The sequence below is a fragment of the Tasmannia lanceolata genome, unplaced genomic scaffold (assembly GCF_043159265.1).
Source record: "Tasmannia lanceolata isolate RefF3 unplaced genomic scaffold, GAP_Taslan_0.1 ptg000013l, whole genome shotgun sequence".
Lineage (NCBI taxonomy): Eukaryota > Viridiplantae > Streptophyta > Magnoliopsida > Canellales > Winteraceae > Tasmannia > Tasmannia lanceolata.
Window position 1 is genome coordinate 2,992,210 of NW_027518690.1, and position 14,841 is coordinate 3,007,050.

General features: G+C 41.3%; 2 protein-coding genes across 2 annotated transcripts; both read left to right on the forward strand.

Annotated features, from left to right (window-relative positions):
- The first annotated feature begins 4,274 nt into the window (after positions 1 to 4,274).
- On the forward strand, positions 4,275 to 8,608 carry LOC143890694 (uncharacterized). The gene is made up of 2 exons (XM_077395377.1): positions 4,275 to 5,712; positions 7,973 to 8,608. The coding sequence occupies exons 1-2, from the start codon at positions 4,645 to 4,647 to the stop codon at positions 8,357 to 8,359; spliced, it is 1,455 nt and encodes a 484-aa protein (XP_077251492.1). The 5' UTR covers positions 4,275 to 4,644; the 3' UTR covers positions 8,360 to 8,608.
- A 169-nt stretch (positions 8,609 to 8,777) lies between these two features.
- LOC143890575 (uncharacterized) lies at positions 8,778 to 14,830 on the forward strand. The gene is given in 9 exon segments (XM_077395294.1): positions 8,778 to 8,885; positions 9,960 to 9,997; positions 10,892 to 10,952; positions 11,550 to 11,591; positions 11,711 to 11,790; positions 11,792 to 11,817; positions 14,478 to 14,510; positions 14,513 to 14,578; positions 14,733 to 14,830. Coding segments are annotated over 9 exon segments (552 nt in total).
- Positions 14,831 to 14,841: the final 11 nt, after the last annotated feature.

A 14,841-nucleotide genomic window follows, 5' to 3' on the forward strand; every position in this document is an offset into this window, starting at 1 on the left:
CACTCAAGTCAGAAATGGGTAATCACAGACAATGGACGGGGAATGGGGGAGGGTTCAATCAAGTTACCAGACCAAAGGAGGAGAGGGAGAACAGAATGACCCTTTGCTTGAGTGTATAGACCCATTTTTATAGAGGAGGAGATTTGTGATCTTGGAGATATCAATTAGGCCTTTAATTTAGCCTACGTGGAGGGCGACAGATGGAGAATGAAATCATGGAAATATAATTTCCTGCGATTCCGGGCGGAGATCGTGGATGGTGACTTAGGCGGGATGTTTTGAATTCAAAAGTCACGCCTTACGTATAACGGCCGTCTAGATTAGTCGTTTGAGAGCGAGATCCCCGCGGTTGTGTTTGTCTCCCTTTGAAATTCAGCACCGATCTAAGGAGAAGTGTTGAAGGGATTTTGTCACGTTTGTTAGTGAGTGTTACTTGTGGGGTTCAGATTGATCAGGAAGGGCGCCGGAGGATAGTTATGAGGGTCGGTACCGTGTATACCGATTTTACCCCCAACATACTGCCCCCTACTTTCTTGTCCCTTTGCAAGGGTCAAGGAAGTAGATAAGTTTTTAATGGGTGGGCCTGTCCCGACCCTCTGAAGATGATGGAGTTGAAGGGCGTTCTTCGGGAATCCGCGAGCCATGCTGTTTGAGAGGCGTGAATTCTTGAAGGAATAAAGGGACACGCCTTGTCATAGGTTGATGAACGTTTTTATTATTATAGGCGGCGGGGCATTGAATCCCGCCTAATTCCTTTTCGAAAATGAGAGGCTTTTTCATTTTCCCACCTAGGAGAGCCTATAAAACAGGAGTGAGGGGAACGAATATTCGTCATCTCCTCTTTCATTCCCCCTTCCTTTGTCAAGAATGTCTGGGGAGCTTGTTGGTGATGGTCAGCTAGAGGCGATAGTTCCGGTGGTGGAGGTGAGCTCGCCCTTGGATGGGGGCGAGGAGCCTCAAGTTGTTGTCGAAGAACCGGTGTCTCAGAGGACTAGGAGATCGTAGAGGATGAGAAATCTGCCAATGGCGGAGGTCGAATCACCGGAAGTGGTGACTTCGGTGGCGGCGGTTTACCCCTTGGCTAGGGTGGAGAGAGCAGTTCGCGGCTCCCAGAGTAAGAAGAAGCGGAAGGCGGAACTCAATGAAAATTCAAGCCCCCCTGTTTCAAAGGATGGTCTCGCTCCTGATGATGTCCCCCACTTTGTCGCCAACTATAAGTGGTCTTTGAAGCACACTATGGAGAGAGAATGTGGGGTGGCGGATCGCCGTCTCCAACAAAACTCGGAGGTCCTTCGATTGAGGGCCAGTGTTGAGAAGCTGGAGATGGAGAACGAGGCACTAAGAGCGATGTTACAAGTAGTGAATGAGGGCGATAAGGGGGTTGCGTCATCTAATCTCGAACCTCCTTGGGAGGAGGATTTGGCGGAGAATGACCCTGAAGAAGATCTTGAAGAGGATCCGGAGGAAGATCCGGATGAATGATTGCTCCTTCGGCCACGACCTTAGTACCTTTAGATTAAAACTCCTTTCCTATGGTGGAATTTCGAATGTTATTTTCTTTTTGTGAATGGCCTACGAGCCCCACTTTTGTAGAGGTTTTCCCTTTCATGAATAAAAGAATTTTTGTTATTTCTGTTGCCTCCTAGTATCACTTTTTATCCAATATTGCAAGTAGTGCGTAGATGTTTGGTAGATACATCGCTTGATAGATAATATTCGGGACCGAGTATATTCGGAACTCGGCTTGAATATCACAAAACGCAGGAATATCAATTTTTTCCAAATAACACTCGGTACCAGAGGGAGCTTTGTTTTGGGGTTGTGGGTAGTCTTGAATAGGTGTCTTGAAGAGACACGTGTAACGGTCACGACTTTTGGGTAATGGCGGTTTTTGGCGCTTCAAATAATGATGAGGAGGCGCGTACACGGTAGATGCCACACTTGTAACACGCCCTTGCTTTAGAGGCCTCGGTGTGTCCACCTATATATCTTGTAATTTAAGGGGCCTCTTAATTTGGATCCCTCTTAAATTGATTTGCATATAATCTTGTATACAAAATGGTATTGAAGTTAAATCTGATGCAAAGCTGGTGTAATTGAAGGTGTTCAACGTGAGTGTAACATGTACAATGCAAAACGGTGTAGTAGAGATTATCGGGTGAAGTCAATTGTGTTGCACGTAAATCCTACTCTAAGAAATGCTTTTATCACTTTTCATCACCACGAAGTCAACAAAAATTCGTTAATTTCGTGGAAAGTAAGGGTAGTTACTTTATACCTCGGGGACAAACGGTTCTAAAATATAAATGTCATGGGCTAGTTCATTAATAACCTCTCTAATATAACTTTCATGGGCTAGTTAGTTCATAACCTCTCTCTCTCAAAAAAAAAAGAAAAAATTTATCCCATAAGCTTAGGGATTTTGCTTGGCATATGGGAGGCACGTCAATAAAATTCCTTGTTTGATTACCAGTATAGCATTAAGATGGAACTGTTCCGGGAGAAAGAGGAAGAAGAGAGGAGAAGGGAGAAGGTTTCCGCAACAAAGAAAAGTCCCTTTTCTGCTGCTGAAAAGGATTAGGAGAAAAACCAAGAAAATCACCCCAAAAAGTAATTACATGCCATTATTTTATTTTTCCACGTCATATATTAATATTTTCGAGGAAACCAACAAAACACGCAGGTTTCCACGAAAATTTAAAGCAAGTTTACAGTCTGTTCTATATCCAGGAAATCAACTGAACAGACCCTACGGGATATTTTTTGGGTGAGAGGGCTACTTACTTTTCCTTTTGTAGAATGAGAGAAGGTAAAGTAAAGCAACTTGGGTAAACTTTATATTTGAGTTGGATTTGGAGAATCCAATATTATGATTTTTTTTTCTAAATAAAAGAGTGATTTTGTGATACTTTTTTAGAAAGTGTAGATCTTGAAAGGAAATACTTGTAAAATAATATATTTTTAAAAGAGAAAAGATATAAGCGGAACCATGTTTTTATAATAGAGAAGATAACTCAAAAAGTTTAAAGTCTGCAGGAAGAAGGTGGTATTGCCGAACCGACGTTTTGTGAAGAAGCCAAAGGTGTTCATGAATTGAAGGAAGCAATCGAAGAGGAGATCCTAGACTTGAAGTAGAATGAAACGTGAGATCTAGTTACACTACCCACTAAAGTGTCACCTATTTCTTGTAAGTGGGGGTACCAGGAAAAGACCAAAATGGATGGATTAGTAGAAAGGTTCAAGGCAAGACTTGTTATTCGAGAATTCTTACAGAAGTACGCGCGTGATTATGACGGGATGTTGAGTCAATTAGCCAAAGTTATGATAGTTTGTGTGTTCATAGCCCTTGCTACTTTCAAATGGCTGAGTTACAAGAAGTTTGTGAAGTCTATAAAGGAGTTTGGCATAACCGGTAGAGAGTCAACGCTAAGAGGGAGTGCTAAACCGTTTGTCTCGTGCAAGGTGTCGGAGGGGCTAGGCCAACGGGTTTGAATCATAGTTGATTTGAAGAGAATGAGTTGGTGTTGAGGAGGAGAATGGTGAAGATTACCACCACCGACATTCTAATGTTTATTTTTTAAAGTCTTTTTTTTTTTTTTTTTTTCTGGTTTACATTAGATAGGTATTGGGTAGTTTGATTGATATAGATAACTTAAAAGACTTGTCCTAGATAAAGATAAGGTTGAATGAATTTTGTTTGGGTTGGAAACATTGCTGTATATGTAATAGAAAGTGAACGTGATCTTCCAAGTTTTTTATTCTAAAGTGAACGTTTGACAAATTTCTTTGTGTGTGTGTGTCACGGTTTTTTGCAAACAACTCTCTTCTTAAAGAAATTATATGGTGTAAGGCCTCACAACAATAAGGCCCTTGTACGGTGGAGGTACCACTACCGTACTGTTGAAAGGCCTTACACCATATAAAAACTCCTCTTCTTCATATTTTCAAAAGTTTATGTCTTCTTCTAACATTACCACAGTGTCTAGGGGAAGAAAAAAAGAAGTGATAAAATGGTAAGGAATATTTTAAAAGTATCCCTATTTCAAGGGTTAATTACTTTTCAAGGGAATGGAAAAGCTGTATCTTTTATCAAGAGAGATTGCTTGGCTTGCCAAACTAATAGTTGTTCCACGTTGAGAAAGTCCGCTTTTTAAACCTTCTCTCCTCTTCTTTTGACTTTCTCATCTTTTTCCTATCCCGAAGTCACTTGTGGTGATTTAAAACCTAACCCACATTCCATTGTTGAGAAGTCATAAAAAAATCATCACTCCTTTCCCTTTTTTTCCCCTAAAAAAGCTGTTCTTCGCTTCTCTCATTTGAACACAATTATTCCCTTAAGCCTCAAGATTTCTCCTCTTTTCATGCCTTGAAGTGTAACTGCACCAAAATGACAAAGCCATTTGAATTAAAAAAATGAAGAAAAGTAGACCAAAAACCCATTTCAATCCAAATAAAAACCCACCCTTCTGCACCTCCAATCTTCTAAAGAAGATCAAATTAGCCATTTGAGAAGAGTAGACCAAAAAACCCATTTCAATCCAAATAAGAACCCACCCATTTGCACTTTCATTCTTCTAAGATAATCAAGTTCATTCTAGGGAAGGCTGCTCCTCTTTCATATTATCAAATCTTTCTCATTTAGCCATGAAAAAGGTGGTAGAAATAGAAAAGAGCCTCAAACCCATCTCAAAACAAAGGAGTTTATCGATCTCTTCCTCAATCAGCAAACTCTCCCTATTTGTTTTGATCACTTATGTTATAGTTGTCGTACTCTTTCAAATTAAAACCCTAAACCCTTCATCATCATCTTCTTCTTCTTCTTCTTCTTCATGGAGCTTCATCCACCAATTGAGGGAGAAGGTCCAAAACACAAAACTAAACTTCGAAAACTCGCCGGAACTCAAGGCCATGCTCTCCCAACTACGTGACTCGGTCACGTTCCTCCCACTGAAGGACCTTCGGTTCACCAAGACCGCCGTGGAAGGTCACACTTGGTTCATGAGTTCCCTTAATGACACCCCTGAGAAGGACGAGGCGGAGTACCTCTACTTCCCTTCAAAAGATTCGAAAGGAAGGCTCCTATGTATCCTAGGCCAGGACAGGCATGATGGGGCCAAGAATGCGTACGCGCTTGCCTGGCCCCACAGCCTGCCCAGGAATGCGACCCTCCGACACGGCCTCACGTACGTGTCGGAGACTTACTATGACTATAACAACTTATGGCACGGCTTATCGGCCATGTTGCCCTTTGTAGCGTGGTACAGGAGGACGGAGTGCGTAGGGCCCGCCCGATGGATTTTGTACCATTGGGGGGAGGTCAGGGTAGGGATGGGCCCATGGTTGAGGACACTTATGGAGGCCACTTTTGGTGGGGTCCATATAGAAGGGTTTGAAGGGAGTGATGGTGGGCCCAATTGCTTTGAGGAGGCTGTTGTGTTTAGGCATAACTCAGGGGGGATGAATAGGGAGAAGAGAATGGAGGCTTTTGACATGTTGAGGTGTAAGGGGAGGGCGTTTTGTAACGTGAGCCGGGGTGCGCATGTTAATGAGAGAGGTGGGCACGTTATTGGACTGACGTTGCTTTTGAGGAGTGGGCCCAGGGCGTTCAAGAACGAGTCTATTGTGGTGGGGATCTTCAGGAGGGCTTGTCAGAAGGTGAATGGGTGCAAGCTTACGGTGGCACGTGCCGAGAATCTAACATTTTGTGAACAGGTGAGTTGATGAGCTTGGAATTTTGACTATAATGAAGGGTGATTTTGTCTTTTGGGTCAAATGACGTTAGCATCCCTCCTATAATGAGATCCGGCCAGATAAAAACCGGATCTGGACTATTTTTGTCTGTTGGATCAATTTGGGATCCAAATGTCATGGTGAGAATGGATACCGGATCCGATCCAGGCAGAGAGAAATGTTCGGGATACGCTTGAGATCCAACATTTTATTAAAATGCCTATAAAACTTCTAACGAGGAAGTCTAAACTAAAGGGAGCCCTTGCAAAAAAGAGGTGAAAGGGCTCCCTCATCGGCTGCAAATCACCATCATGTTTGACTTTTTCGGCAATTATTAATGCATGATGGTGATGTGCAGCCAATGGGAGAGCCCTTTCACCTTTTTTTTTTTGCAAGGGCTCCCATCAGTCTAGAGTTCCTCACTTCTAAATTACTTTACTTTATGGCATGGGCATTTTTGTAATTTTATTTAAAACCCATTAAAACTCTAAATTGGGCCTTAATTAACACATACATATTTTTTTTATTTATGGATTTATCTTCTTCTCATTGTATTTTTTTTTCAGGGTCTTAGAGACCTTGCCGTTTTTTTTTCCGATCTTAGATGGTCTAGATCTAACGGATGTCTGTCAAACACCAAGGCCTTGTTTGCTTTGGATTTTGAGAATTGATTTTTGTTGCGGTAAAAATTTGTGAACGGTTGAGCTGGAGACTAGGAGTGAGTGGCCGGCCTTGCTTTTGACCTACGCACACAAGCAAACGGTTAGACGACCAGCCTGGAGGGGGTTCTCCAGGAAGGCCCTCCAATGCTTAAGTCAGCGACAGCAATAGATAAGGAAATCTCAATAAAAATAGTCAGTTTTGGAAATCGTGTCCCTTACCTTCTGGATTTTACCCTTATTTATAGTGGTTGAATATGTTAGGGCTAATCTGTAATTTCCCTTGTGGTATGATTACCACATTGCCCTTGAGCGGGTGGCAATGGCCTATAAATATCGCTTTTTGCAAGGATTTTGTGTTGACTATGGGAAATCACTTCGATACCCTTTTGACATCCGGGGGCCCTTTGACACGTAGAGTTTCCCCATTGCGTGGTTATTTTTACCCCTATCAATTTGAGTCAAAAACTGATTATTCAACTGAAAATTAAACACAAATTTGAGTCCAATAATCAATATTGGACTCAAAATCAAGGGAAGAGATATTTATGCCCCTGTTGATCACTAGGGACACTCAGCGCCAGTGTATTAATGACTAAAATGGGGCTAATGTGCTTGACGTCAGAAGAATCCAATGGATTTGATTGCCACGTGCACTGGCGCCGGGTGTCCTAGGTGATCAAAAGGGGCATAAATATCACCTCTCAAAATCAATTCTCACAACCCAAAATGAACATGGGCCCAAATGTAGGGTCCAAGGGATTCTCCAGTTAGGATCCAATCTTAGCAGATTGTGACTTGGGCATGGACGGATCTGATCAGAATCTGGCCCGTTAACACCTGTAGAGTAGTTTTACGATTTCCTATCGGGCTTGGCCCTAGTTAGATGATGGGCCCATAGCTAAGTCCAGAACTTTGTGATGTTGACTCACCAAAATTTGATATAGGTGACTTACACCTTAATTATTCTCTTAAGTAAAAATTATCTATTGTACAGTAGTGCACACTTAATTTTGGTGCAAGTCATCATCACAACCGTTAAAACTCAATCGGGGCATACACACACACAACCACCTTAAAATCTGATCCTTCCTCTATCCTAACGACAAATGATTTATCAGGGTGAAAGATGCCTGGCTTGATCTGGGCCAGGATCAAGAGAGAATCGGGCCTTGGGCCTTAGTTAATATATAATAGGCCCGGCAGGTAATCTCTTACTAGTTTGCCAGGCCAGGATATGATCAACCAGGCCTGATCTGATCCAACCCAGCCTGGATCCAGCTGGGCGGGATACTTAGGCCCATTTGGATTGCCGTGACCTTTTTGTTATAGGTCTTCTCATCAATGGGCCGGAACTTCGGTAGACTCTGACCCACTCGCAGCCCTGCCTTCTGTGTGTCCATCTCTGTATCAGATTCCACTGTTATTAATAGTGTTCCATCTTAAGCAAACATTATCAGCTTACTAATGTTCAAAATCGGGCCCTCCTTTATTAATGATCAAGCCCGGCCCCTCCTTAACCATCCGAACGATCATAATTTCAACTAACTCTAATCAAAACTGGTTTGGGGTGCTTGATCCAGGTGAAACTGATGACCGATACGGATATCTTAGCATCTCCACACGGGGCCCAGTTGACAAACATGTTCTTCATGGATCGAAACAGTAGTGTGATGGAGTTCTTCCCAAGAGGATGGCTAGAACTAGCCGGAGTAGGGCAATACGTCTACCACTGGGGGGCGAGTTGGTCGGGAATGAGACACCAAGGGGCATGGAGAGACTCTAAGGGGGGTGAATGCCCGCTTTCGAAGAAAGAAAATTGTATGTCCTTCTATAAGGATAGCAAGGTTGGACACAATGAGACGTTCTTCGCGGACTGGGCCTTGTCTGTTCTTAATCAGGTGAAGAAGAGAAAGGTGGATGAGGCCTCCATGGGTCCTATCGAGCCCAGTAAGTGCCCATGTGGGTAATTTTTCATTGTATTTGGATGGTTTCATGCATACACAGAATTCATGTGTAAGCTCTTTTTAATCTTTTTGGTATTGTCTGCACCGATTTTATTCTCCTCTTTATAGTGGGGCCACTCTGTACAATGTTTTTATCCATGGCATGTGTGGCCTGAAACAATGTGGCCCAAATTATTGGGTGATCTAAACCATTAATTTGTTGGCCCAGGACATAGATAGACCGATGCTCTGAAAAACTTCTCCAAAAATTGTCTATTACTATTCATCCCAACATTGATTAATGGCCTAATTGTTCTCAAAAGCAAAATTTCTAACAGTTGTGCGGTTTGGATTTTCTCATCAAAACAATTGTTAGATAGTGGCAGGGCTGAGTGGGCCCCAAATAGGACACCTATTACACTCACCGTACAGTTCCACGTGTATGTCAGGCATCAGAAAAGACAAAGGACCACCAGTTCAAGTGGTTGGAGAAACTAACATTGCAATTTCTCCAGAACAGAACAGGAGGGCATTTTTCTCAAACCGAAGTGTCAGCAAACCTCTGACGGTCGTCGTTTTGACTTTTGAAAAAACATTTGGGGGCGAAATGACTAAATTACCCTTTCTAAAGATTGAATTTTCAACTCCGTGCCATCGATATTAAGGCCTTCACTCATTCCTCATGAGCGACGCAAAATGGGTACGTATATTCCCCGACAAACCCGTTACAGTAAGACCCACAGAAACACGTATGGGGTCGGGTAAGGGATCTCTTAAATATTAGGTATCCGTTGTTAAACCGGGTCGAATACTTTATGAAATGGGCGGAGTCTCAGAAACTGTAGCCATAGCAGCTATTTCAATAGCTGCGTGCAAAATGCCTGTACGAACTCAATTCGTTATTTAGCAGGCAGCCTGCTAGACCAACAAAACTAAGGGTGCAACTTGGGTCGGGCTTGACCCGAACACGATGGGTTGAACCTGGTTTTTGGCTTTGGTTGGGTTGGTTTGGGTTAGAGTTGGGAAAAGGCAATGTGATTTAATTTCCGGTTGGATTAGGGTTTGAGGCCTTGGGCAACCCAATCGGCCTAACCCAAACTCCGTCCTCTAATTTTATCGTGATTTCTTACGGTTATGTTATTTTTTTTTTGTATTTTTTGTTCGGCTTTATATTAACCTAAACACAACCAGACCCGATTTGGAAAAAAACAGGTAAATAGGGTTAGGGTTGAGGGGGTTGGGTTAGGGTTGGCCTCAACCCAATCCAACCCGACCCAAGTTGCACCCCTAAAGAAAATCGATTCAAAGGTTGATAGGTAATGCTATGAAATTTTACCCCTAGAACAGTGGCATTTTAGATATTTCGCTCAAACAAGATTCGTCCGATAAGTCAGGCCCTTTTTCGTGTCATCTATTACATGTGTCATTCTTAAACGAACCCGTTCTGGTAGCAGCACTCCTCCCCTATATAAACCAAAAACCAAACGCATTTTCCTTGGATTTCTTGTCCCAACTCCCAACAAGAAAATACGAAAGGCGGAGAAAAATCTTGGAAAGTGTTTTCAGGATTTTATCTTGGTACGGAGGATTTCGTGTCTTCTATGGAATGATTTTTTGTTGTTAGCAATTCACGGAGTACAAGAATTTTGATGAATGCCTTGCATATTCTATAATAGGGGTGTAAACGAGCCGAGCCGAGCCGAGCCGAGCCGAGCCTCATTAAGCTCAAAAGCTCGGCTCGGCTCGCGAGCCTTATCGAGCTCGAATTATATTAATTTTACACCCCTCATCTTCCTTGGACAGCTCTATCTAGTGTTTTTTTACTATTCTTTTTACACTAGGGGAGTGGTCCAAGTAACAAATGGGGTTCCAAAAAAGAAGTGACATATTTTGCCTCCCCCTTTCACTCCCTAGACAACCCTTTTAGTGTATATATATATATATATATATATATATATATATATATATTTAAATATATTAAATTCTTAACGAGCCTTAACGAGCCGAGCCTAGCCTAACTTGGGCTCGGCTCGGCTCATTAAGGATCCGAGCCGAGCCTAGAAAACGGTTCCTGCACATATGTGTAGAGAGTTCTCTACACACTAGCTTAAAATACAGTGGGGCCCACATTGTTTGGGTGATCCAAGCCATCCATTTTAAAGGCCCTCACATAGATAGGGTGTCTACAAAAAATCAGATCTATAGGATCATCCCAACCCTGCGATTTGTGGAGGTAAAATGGATGTCTTTAAACCTTCACAAATTAGTCCATTTTTTGCCTCCGCAGCTCGAATGGTTAGGATGATCCTATAGATCTGATTTTTTGTGGACACCCTATCTATGTGAGGGCCTTAAAAATGAATGGTTTGGATCACCCAAATAATGTGGCTCCCACTGTATTTTAAGCTAGTGTGTAGATAACTTATCTACACATATGTGTAGGAACCGTTTTCTCTCTCTCTCTCTCTCTCTATATATATATATATATATATATATATATATATATATATATATATATATATATATATATATATATATATATATATATATATATATATATATAGAAGAGTGCATGATCAAACACGGACCGTTCGATGGTCTCTTGGGTTTTTCTCAGGTACCATTTTAGTATTTTTGGCCTATTACCTCACTCACTTGTTTTGATAAGGCCACTCTCTTTGAAAAAGAGTCTTGCACGGCCCTATTTGGAAAAATTTTGGATTAGGAAAAGGTTTTCGAAATTTCCTCTTTTTCCATTGTTTGCACTTTGGTTTTGTTTTTGTTTTTTTTCTTCTTTATTTTATTCTAAAACTGATATTGGCACTACTGTGTTTTGATAACTGCACAAACTCAGCTTGTTTTTTCTTTTTAAATTAGCTTCCGAGCTTTTGGGGAACTGAAATAACCTTTCCACAGCTGTTCCGATAATTGCATCAACTCACCGTGTCTTTTATTATTTGACAAGCTGTCTGTCTGACGTCATACTGGCACTGCCATGTTTTAATAATTGCACAAACTTAGCTTGTCTTTTCTTTTTCAATTTGCTTCTCAGTGCTTGTTGGGAATTGTAACTACCCTTTGACAGCTTTTTAAATAATAAAAGACAATATGAGTTAGTGTAATTATCAAAACATGGTACTCCCAACACACAAAAAAACCTTTATTTTTTGTTCTATTTTTCTGATTGGGAATGATTTATGAAAATTAATCAGAGGGGACGATTCTATCTGCTGCATTGCCGGGTCTCCAAGCAAAGGTACGGGGTGTAATTCTAAGCTCTTGAGAGCCTAATCTTTAGACAATATTTTTACAATTAATTAATGATATAATTTTGCTTTTGGCTGACTGAGTTTTATTTTTTGTGGTGTTTTTCAGGGTTTGGCCCTCACGAAGGTTCCAGAAAACAAATTTCTGATAATTTTTGGCGGGGCAATGTCTGAGAAGGCCTACCTCGGATCGAATGCCATCTCTTCACTTTCTAGGTATTTTCGTTATTTCTTGCTGTCGAAAGGGCTATTTCATTTCAGATGTGTGACAAAACAACAATCTAATTTTTTGGTGAACGAGCATGGGTCCTATAATCATATCTCCCACATTAATTAAATCGTCAAATCTAACGATTATGCAGAAAGTCACTTTTATGTTCAATGTAAAAGGCAATTCACTTTTAGTAAGAGCATAAAAGTGACTTTCTTTTCAGTATTTTCCGGACATAATTAATAGCATTAGTTCTGGATTTTGAAATGGAGAAAGTCTTTGCTCTACATGAGTGTCATGTGAATGTGTTCGGGCGGTTTTGGCCTCCTTCAATACAGGTGTGTAGGCTAGGGTGAGTGTGTGTACGTGATCGTGTGTATGTAGGTGTGGGCGTGCCGGCCTCTTCCGAGGCAAGTGTCAGAAATCCAATTCGAAGGGGGTTCGAAGACCGAAACATTTTCATCTCCTGGGATTGGATTTCAGGCTATTGAGAAGAAGAGGGGAACAACACTTTTTCCTCAGGTTCCACTACCTTTACATAGATGAAAATGATTTTTTATGTGGGAAGCGCAGCATTTTTTACTTATTCATGTAAACTGAAAGGAAACAAGAAACTTAAAAGTAGAGAGGGGGTTCCCACATGCACGGGGAGTGGAAGACCCTCAGGGTCGATAAACCGTCCAATTCAAACCAAACGATAAAACAAGTACAAATCAAGCGCTAGTGCAAGTGATAAATCGAACTAAAGAGAGAGACTCACCAGGGAAGATGAATCCATTGCTTCCTTAATCCGAGTACAACTACAACTGCAGAAAAGTAAAAGGTAAAGGTACTGAAAGTAAAGATAAAATGCTAATACATGTTTAGATTTGGTTCTGGGACCTTTTCCTTGGAGACATATGCCTCCTTATATAGCTTTATTCTAGTACCCGCTCCTTATTACCCCATGTTCTGCTTAGAGGGAAACCTTTTAGTAACTACCCATGATGGGTACACCGGGTTTACCGAGACCTTCCCCGTGCGAATGTCACTGTCCTTGACGCTACACCGGGTTTACCATGTCCCAGCTCTGATACCATTTGTAGGGACTCGGGTAGAACTCACCCTTAAAAGCTAGCCGTTAAGGGAAGGGTGCCCATTCCCTTTAAACCCACTGCATCCTTTCATTTTTTCTGATGTGGGATCTTGATTTGCGTGGACCCCAACATATACGATATTTGAGGAAAGGTGAAAACACAAAGGATCATAAGAACCACATTAACCCCTAATGTTCAGGGAGGTTTATCAACCTTTGCTCAACTTCTTGGTTCTGTGGCTCTTCCTCAACTTCTAATGGTTTGTGTCTGTATTTTGTCCCAGCTGTTGGGGGGGGGGGGGGGGGGATTTGACTACTCTTTTTGCACCACAGGGGGTGGTCCAAGCAACAAATGGGGTTCCAAAAAAGAAGTGACATATTTTGCCTCCCCCTTTCACTCACTGGACAACCCTTTTAGTGTGTGTGTGTGTGTGTATGTGCGCGCGCGCGCCGCACGTACACACACACACACACACACATATATATATATATATATATATATATATATATATATATATTTATTTATTTATTTATTTTAATGTATGAAATCCTTAACGAGCCTTACCGAGTCGAGCCTGGCCTCGCTCAGGCTCTGCTCGTTAAGCTTAATGAGCTAGGCCAGTCGGCTCGGCTCGGCTCGTTAAGGATTCGAGCCGAGCTCGAGCGAGCTTCCGTGCCCGAGCCCAAACTCAAACTGACACCCCTACTTCACAGTCTTCTTTATCTTGATTTGGCTCTTTATATAGGCTCATCTTGTTTTTGAATCATTGACCTCCATTCTTGGTGAGAATTTTCTCCTTCCCAGTAGTTTTTGTGTGTTTTTGGGCAGCTTCCATCTTTGTGGCCAAAGACGAAAGTTGGTTTGATATGGATTGTTATTTAAAAAATTACAAATGTAAACTTCAAATAGGCTTTTTTAGTGGCCCACCAAAAAATTAACCATCAATATTTGTCGAAGATGATCTTATGAATAGGGTATGCATGTGGCTTCGAACAAGGATCTGTAGGTCACTTCATCGGGATCTATCTAATCAACGGTCTTGATCACGCATATTGTTAAGATTTGTCAGATCTGATATGGGAAAGTCTAACCATTGGATCATCTTGGAGGTAGATTAGGCAAGGTGGTTAGTTGGGGTAATCTAGATAGATTAGGCAACTAGATTAAGTTAGAATAATATATTTCCTTAGTTATCTAGATTTGATTCTATGTTTATCATGTAAGTGGTCTTTAGAAGCACCTATTGATTGTTTGTAATGTATTAAGTTTAGTGAAATTACTAGAAATTTAACACATATATATTATGTTAGACCCGAGGTTGTTCATTAAGATTATATCTTGACAATGATTGTTTAGATAGCAAACTCTTGATTCTTACCGTATCTATTTTTATCTCACTAAATCTTAATCATAAAAACACACATATTATGCCTGAATCATGTTTGCACATAGCACATGCTATGTTCTTATTAAATATTAATTCTACAAAACCTTCTCAGAAAGTGAATGGGTCATTCCACCTTTAGGCATCACCATTCCCTTTCACATGAAATTAGAAGACCACAATATACTAATAATTTCTATTTGAGGCGAAACAGACTACTTAAAGACGCACGGAATTAAGTGTTGGAATCGTTTGTCGAACCCATCATCGTCCATCACCCAAAGGGTCACACCATACCAAGACTTGGTAACTATATCTATTATTTTTATTTAATTTTATGTAAAAAAAAAAGGACGCCCCAGTGCACGAGGCTCCCGCGATTGTGGGTATGGGGAGGGCTAGATGTACGTAGTTAAATATAATTACTGTATTAATTTCGCAATCTTTTTTCTCTCTACAGATGAGAAGAGTGTGCAGACAGTTAGGCTACGTTCACTTCTTTTCCGTGGTGCTCTTTTCCCTGGAAAACAACATTTTTTTTCCCTGACAAGACTTTGACAAGACAGAAC